The sequence below is a fragment of the Glandiceps talaboti genome, chromosome 2 (genome assembly GCF_964340395.1).
Source record: "Glandiceps talaboti chromosome 2, keGlaTala1.1, whole genome shotgun sequence".
Classification (NCBI taxonomy): domain Eukaryota; kingdom Metazoa; phylum Hemichordata; class Enteropneusta; family Spengelidae; genus Glandiceps; species Glandiceps talaboti.
In genome coordinates this window covers 26,258,491-26,266,206 of record NC_135550.1, presented here as the reverse complement: position 1 = coordinate 26,266,206, position 7,716 = coordinate 26,258,491, and the positions used below count along the sequence as shown (strand labels likewise).

Genomic DNA, 7,716 nt, shown 5'->3' with positions numbered 1-7,716 from the left:
CGCCAAGCTCTCTGTGTCATTGGTCATTGACTCCCAACACACCTATGTACGTATTTACAACAGAGGTACAGCAACAAGCCTTCCAGTGATATCACCGATTGTGTTCGAAATCAAGTAAGTAATTTACTTCGCTTCTCTAACTGGTTAAATCGTACTGCGTGATTAGTTATCACTGCTATGTATCGATGTTTTAACTTGATCAATGCCAGGACCATTCAGTGACGCCATTTTGAATATTCCAATCGGTTTACGCCCAAAGAAGTGTGAAGTTATTTTTTGGTTTAAGGCAATGTGTATCAACTTATTCGTGGTAACTGTGTATCTCACTTTATCACATATGCATTGATCAGTATCTTGACTAACCCAGAAACTCTGCCATATTTATCATCGTTATTTCATTTTATGTCACTCCATTCAAACAGGTTGTTTAATCACCATTGTATTGTACAGTTGTAGTTTAATTAACTCTGTACATGTACCATTACAGCACGAATAGGTAATAATAGTTGATCGGTCACAAAGAAGATTCTTTTGTGGATTTATATTTTTTTTACCAATGTTTGGGAACTTACAGATTGTCGGGAACTTAAGCTTAACTACTAGAATCCGAGTTTCATACATATACATCTGTCTCTATCTGGAGCTTGGAAGATTCATATCAATAGACCAATTTTCAGTGGTCGAATATTTACATTGGGTAAACAGAATATGAGAAAGAAATATTTTATTTTAATGTCACAATCAGTGGGTCAACGTATGGTTTCATTTTACATGTAATCTAGTGTCTTTCTGCAATGGCCTATTAAACCATGGACAATTAGGACTAAACAGATCACTGTATTATATAGCTTTAGTTCAATCAAAGGTGCAACTGTACTCGAATGTACTAGTATCTGAATGACCATTGACTTCTATACATTTGTGAAAAACTATAAATTTCACTGCGTTTTAAAATCTAAAGTGAGCTGTTGTATTAGCAACGCACAGTGTATCTTGAGCCACATAGAGATCTACGGTCAGTACTGCTACCGGTGTTACGCACCGTCTATTATACGCTTACGTCAACAATAGTGTACCACACCCAACACAACACGTTATAAAAAGCTACACGCCGGTAATAAAACGGCACCAAAGTAAGAAAATAACTTATTCTACCATAGACCCTACACGAAAGGGTCTATGATTCTACCAAATCATCGGTGATATCGAAGTTTGAACAACGTTCACATGAACCTATATCTTCCCAATACTGAATGAATTTCCAGTTCAACAAACCTGAAGTGAATATCTCTTATCTGAGTCATTAGACTGTGGTGGAAATATATGCTGTTAATCTTAAGTTTGTGTTACGACACGTCTTGGTGGAGGACACCATTTATAGCGATATATAACATGTCGTAAAATAAGTAAAGTTCCTTATATAAATCTACTAAATTTATATCGCCATACTATTTTGGAGGAATTTTACTGATGTTTCAAGTATATTTGAACTCTGACCGTGGTCTGAGATTTGAACAAATCCAACCTTTAGGTTCAAGATCGTTGTGTTGTCATCTACCATAGTTCTAAAGGTGTTGGTAGTATTTAAATTATTTATCTGTCTGATTCTTACTAGGCACTACGTATTACATTGAACCCATTGTGTTTTGCACTTTATTTGCTTCATTTTTAATCTTTTCAGCAGATATCATTGGGCCTCCGGGGTTACGGGGCGTCAACTTAGAAAAAGTACAGTGTTCTATATAAATATACATACTGATCAAATTTGGAATATGATACGTAATATCAAAACAATGGAAATTACTATTATATTGAGTATTATCATAGTAAAGACACTAATTCAAAAAATGTTATTAAAAATGACTCGAGATATCGTTGCTGATTTTAAATAAAATTAGAACAGTTTTTTTTAAATCATGTGGATAGCCTTTGCTAAGTAGTGTCCACCGTTTGTCTATTAAGTAACGTCTATTTTCCAGAGTACATGGCTAGCCATACCTTGCTTGTCACTGTCAAGTTTGTAATAATTAATTTTGGTTTTGTATCCTGTAGGTTTGCTGATAATGATGTCATCGTAGCATTGGAATTGTTACACAAATAATTGACTGTGTGAAACTGATCATCAAAGGTAAGTTCTTATGAAAACAATAGAATTAGCAATGTCATTTCCAAGTATGATAATTATGTCTTTTGTTGGCCATTTTATTATTGTGACATTTATGAAGTGGGGTCTTATAGACCTACCTACAGAGATTATATAGGCCCCTATATTCTGGAACGTAACTTGACAACATAAATAAGTTTTCCCTCTGTTTATTTTCCTTACTCTCCTGATATATTACTATAATATAACATCTATTTGAGGATCCTTTACAATATAGGATTATTATATTGGTCACGTTGATAGCCTGTTATTCCAAAGTCTGGAGTCACACAATTTTGGTGTATGTGCATTGTTCACATCCAATTGCAATCTGTGCATTTATAGTTGTAACTAACGTTTCCTTAACTCTTGAAATCACGTGAAATGAAATGGACACACCCATGACAAGTACATGTACCTTGAGAGACTTTGTTTGTTTTTGTTGAAATATGTCCCCAGACACAAAGAGACAGAGAGTATAAGCAAACAGTGACGTCACCAAAGACTGAATGTGGTGAAAGTGCTTAGCTGAGAGTGATAAGCATAGTTTATACAGAGACCTAGCTGTACATATTTTAAGTGCTTACGGCCATAGACTGTCTATATTATAACAAACTGTGCTGGAGATTATGACGTCTGTCCTTATGGAAAGCCAAATAGTCAGTGTGTCAAAGTACTTTTTGTTTGCTGACTTGAATTCCATTCGACAATGTTCCTCTTTCGCTGTATATCATTAGTTTCTGTTGCCTGGTTTCACTATAATCAATCACAGACAAGGAAGAAAACGAACAAGTCTAAGACAACTTTGTTATGTGTAAATTTAGTTTTGCCTGCGGCACTTCCAGTCAACCAAATCTTACAACAATCTGTATGCAGTGCAGGATATATACATGTACATGTACATGTACACTGTAGACGTAGTGCGTCTGTGGGCTGATGACATTTCGGATCATCTACCTATACTAACATATCCTAATGCTGCCAAGGTGACGGCTATATTAAGAATTGTCTTGATAGTCAAATAAAGCAGCAAAGTCAGATATATGTATTGATATGTAGATGTTGTTATAGTAACATAGGCATAATACTATTTGAAAACGGAAATAAACTGTCCGACTTCCTCGCTACACAGGCAATTGTCCATGCATAATTTAGATAATATTCGTATAGGAAATGTGATGTCAGGTGTTATTAGATGCCAACTCAAGTCAGTACCGTTAGGCGAATATAAATACCTCGAATTTTAGACACCTTCAGATTATTATTTCATGTAGGGTTAAATGTGATTTGTGTTTGTGTATAATATTTGAACTGTACCAACCCTGTCATGTCATGAACCCTGTAAATTTTAACAGCTAAATGAGCTCTCTTAAACTTGTTCTTTACGTGAACAAGTGTACGTTAGTCGTGTATTTTTATGTGCATCACGATGTTGTTTCAACTGTCTAGTTTGTACTTCAGTCTTGGTCTTGTTTTTAGAAGAAACTGCTCGTGGTCTCATTGTTTATTGAACCGTACATGTCACTAAATCCACATGCGTCGGCTTTCATATAGATCCCAAATAGTAAGGTCTATAAACAAACCAATATTTCGGTTTTTTAAAGTATAACAATTTTGTTCTTTTCAGAAACATGGCCATGGATAAGGAGACGACGATGATCATTATCATAGCTGTAGCTTGTATTGTTGTCTTGACAATCATATTTGTGTTTATAGGAGTAGCATGTATGGTGTATAAACGAAGGTATGTAATTCATAATCTACCTTCTTCTTGCATCTTCAGTGACCACTTACCTTTAATACATACCCATTTAAACGTAAAGAGTATTGTACGGACTAGATGTGTACAGCGAGCGTAGCGCTCGCTCTCTGTCTGTCTGTCTGTCTGTCTGTCTGTCTGTCTCTCTCTCTCTCTCTCTCTCTGTCTCTCTCTCTCCCTCCCTCCCTCCCTCCCTCCCACCCTCCTCTCTCTCTCTCTCTCTCTCTCTCTCTCTCTCTCTCTCTCTCTCTCTCTCTCTCTCTCTCTCTCTCTCTCTCTCAATATCTGACTCTAGCTCACTCATATGGACGGTAAGCTCTATATCAATACTGAAAGATAAAGAATGACATATATTTTACTACTCTCTTTATTTCAGGAAAGATGAACCCGAAAAGCCAAATGCTATGGCAAGTGTTGACGAAGTTGATGACGTGGTCAGAACCGAGACTGGGAAATATGAACACAGCATTACTACCAATCCAGCGTTTGGAAAGGAAGATATTTTAGAGGGAGAAGATATGGTAAGCATCGGAGATGCAGTGTCGGAGTGAACACGTATGGATGAATGAATGAATGAATGAATGAATGAATGTCTATTCGTTATTTGATTTGATATGATGGGAGTTGACAAATATTACAGATAGCAAACGTAAGAAAGACGGATTCTTTTTTGATAGTCTCGATTACTTTAATATTTCAATGAATAAGGCTTATAGGAAGTTGGTAGACAGTTTGAACAGTCTTCCCCATCAGCGATTATTTTTACGCCACATTTCAGATCAATTTGTAATCAACCTAGTTATGTAATTGTTAGCATAGAGCTTATTGCTATTAGCTGTATTCATTATGCTTTATAGCTTGGATTCTCACAATTTTGTGCTTGTAGTACTTCATGTTCAAGTCTTGGGCTAACCAATGTAACCCTTTCCCCTTGTCTTTTTCTTAGAGTAAATTTGACGACAAACCGATTGATCTTGCGATGGAATTCGGTGATGACTTTGAATTTGAAGAAGGGAGAGAAGCATCGGAAACTGGATCGAATTACTCGTTCACTCCGGAAGATATTGACGACACAACTGACCAACAGACGGGGACGAAGATTTCAATTTTAAATGACAACACGTGGGGAGGCGTTAACGGTAAACGAAACGATGCCGATTTTGATTTTAATATGTTTAATCCATTACGCGGAGTCCAGTCTCGATCTGACGGGAACGTTCACAAGGCTTCATCAACAATGGGACAACATGCTGTCGATATATACGAAGCAGGACAAGCTCTAAAAATAGACGTGCCGCCAAGCACCAACCCATGCAATTACACCAATACAGGTTCGCGTTTACTGTGGCAGAAAAAGAGATTCAAGAATTTTTGAAACCCTAAACTAACACGTTTTATGAGTCTTTTAAAAGTATATTGACTCAAGGATATGGCAATCTCAACTTACGCAGTATTTTTCACCATAGAAAATTACCAGTAGTCACAACGCAGTTTTATTTTTATTAAAATTAGTAATCAGTGTATGGGGTTTCCCGAAATACTGCAATATTAAACGAATTTACGACACAACGCTGCCATGTTGACAGATTTACTTTCATAATCAGGAAAAGTATCTTTGAAACCACTCTATTGCTAGACAGGGATGTACAAGTCTTCAAAATTTGATTCCAGTATTGTTTTATCTTAAGCTTGGTTAGTTTAATGGAGAATTTCAATCTCCATGGAAACGTGTTCAGTATTTGATATTATTAGTAAGTTTATTACATATATGTGAACACTGCAGGACCAGTTAATAGTTTGTTGTATACACAACAATTATGTAATATTGTAAAATCAGTTATTGTCAGGTGATTATACAGAACAATGTTACAGGTGTGACATTCTTACCATCACGGTGCACAGCTGAAGAGTGGATTATGTTAATTTTGTGTTATCACACAAAACATATATAGGACGCCCTTAGTGGCAGTACTATACTACTAGTTTTTGTCTTCAGTTCCATGACCTAGTTTCAACCGTTTGATATTTTTTGACAGCAATATAGAGACGGTCGTATATTTTCTAATAGCTTTAACAAGTGTAACGTTGTATAAATCACTTGTCTTCAAATAATTTCAACTCATCAAATGTCTTCGTTTATCCCTACAAATCTTCTTTTTCCTTTTAACTTTAATATAAATCTCCAGCTTAGTATTCTTTCAATATAGCCGTCCATATTTTAGAAACTTGTCATTCAATACCTTGCGATTGTAACGACTCGACGATGGTGTATTTTCAAGTTTTATGAACTCTCTCCTTCTATAACATGATGAGAGATGTTGAAATCTCAGCAGGCGATTTTTGTACTGCCCAGTTGTAACTTTCATACTCATTATTTTCATCTATTGAGAACCAAGACCTTGCGAAAGTAAGTAGAATCAAATAAAGAGTATTTTCTATGTAATATGATGATATGACGATAGGGTCTATCTTAGTCTGAAAGATTCAGGTGTACGTTGTTTCGGTTTTTATAATACGCTCAACACATGAGCAGCGACTGGATTAGACTCCACTATGGTCTATCTGTGTGCATCGGAATATGATTGTGTGTGTGTGTGTGTGTGTGTGTGTGTCTGTCTGTCTGTCTTTCTGTCTGTCTGTCTGTCTGTCTGTCTGTCTGTCTGTCCGTGTGTAAGGGAATGAGGTAAGAGTGAAATAATACAAGATGTCTTTATTTACTTGGTAAACAGAGAGAAATTCAGGGTATTGTAATAGGAAGTAAAACATAACTCACAACAGTGAAATTTCAGATCACATACTTTACAAACTGCCTGTGATACCACATAGTTAGTATTTACTCATGCTTAGAGTCAAAGGCCAACATGAATTAGAATCAGTAAAATACCGCAATTGTCTTAAGCTTCTGAACAAACTTGAATCCAAACAGTAAATTCCCACACGTTCTCATACTCCTAAAGACCACATGTACATGAAATACGCTGAAAGTCAGGCGATAAATCAAGACATGAATAGATAAGGTTACAGACCAAAGTTTCTTTTCTGATTTTCCAGTAGACAAATTTCAACAAAGAAAATAGTTCATGTTTTCAAAAATCAACACGTGGAAGGGAAAGGGTTTATTGTCGGGGTAGTCACACCCCATCGTGAGAAATCGTCATTCCAATCCCGATTTAATCGAATGTACACCTTCTGTACAATGCCAATGCATCCACATACGAGTTTCCTTTAAAATAGTGGTAGAATGGGTGAAGTATACATTGGGTAGGGTTTCTGGAAGTAGGAAATTTACACAGCCGTCGGACGGAAATCAACGAGTTGACGGGAACCAGGTCTACCATTTCACAAACACTGAGAAAATTGATCTTGGACACCACGTACTACATAGTTCGTTGTTTTCGTGTGTATTTAAAAGAAGGTCAATGCATACAGATGTGCAGTACTAGTACAAGCCATAACACCAAAGTAAAGCATTTTCTGTATGTACTCCTATAGTTTATATCATCCATATCAAGTGTAAAAGTATACTGTTTCATTTGCTAATTGACTATATAAGAAAGGTCACATGCTGGGCTTGTAAATATACCAATTGAAACTGTATAATTTTATACTTGATATGAATGCCATAAACGAGTGTAGCACATAGAAAAAGTGCTTTACTTCAGTGTTACTGATTGGTATTTGGTTCTGTTATAGTTTATCAACTAGACGGTCAGTCAGCAGCGTCACTTTACATGCTTGAGCCCAAGGTCTACAGTATCATAAACTGTTAAATTCGTCGTAAGAATGACTATGTGTTTGCAAATGAGTAGAACCA

At 36.2% G+C, this 7,716-nt stretch overlaps 1 protein-coding gene across 1 annotated transcript; it reads left to right on the top strand.

Moving 5' to 3' along the window:
• Window positions 1–6,342, top strand: LOC144452510 (uncharacterized). Its single transcript, XM_078143615.1, has 5 exons — window positions 1–114; window positions 2,053–2,128; window positions 3,771–3,887; window positions 4,279–4,423; window positions 4,849–6,342. Exons 3-5 carry the CDS (start codon window positions 3,775–3,777, stop codon window positions 5,275–5,277), a joined length of 687 nt encoding a protein of 228 aa, XP_077999741.1. The 5' UTR covers window positions 1–114; window positions 2,053–2,128; window positions 3,771–3,774; the 3' UTR covers window positions 5,278–6,342.
• The last annotated feature ends 1,374 nt before the right edge of the window (window positions 6,343–7,716 follow it).

Excerpts from the sequence above, each read along its gene's own strand:
- LOC144452510 (XM_078143615.1), top strand. The coding sequence starts at position 3,775 with ATGGCCATGGATAAGGAGACGACGATGATCATTATCATAGCTGTAGCT. Across the intron at positions 3,888-4,278 it reads TGTATGGTGTATAAACGAAG|GAAAGATGAACCCGAAAAGC; the intron begins GTATGTAATTCA and ends TCTTTATTTCAG. Across the intron at positions 4,424-4,848 it reads TTTTAGAGGGAGAAGATATG|AGTAAATTTGACGACAAACC; the intron begins GTAAGCATCGGA and ends TCTTTTTCTTAG.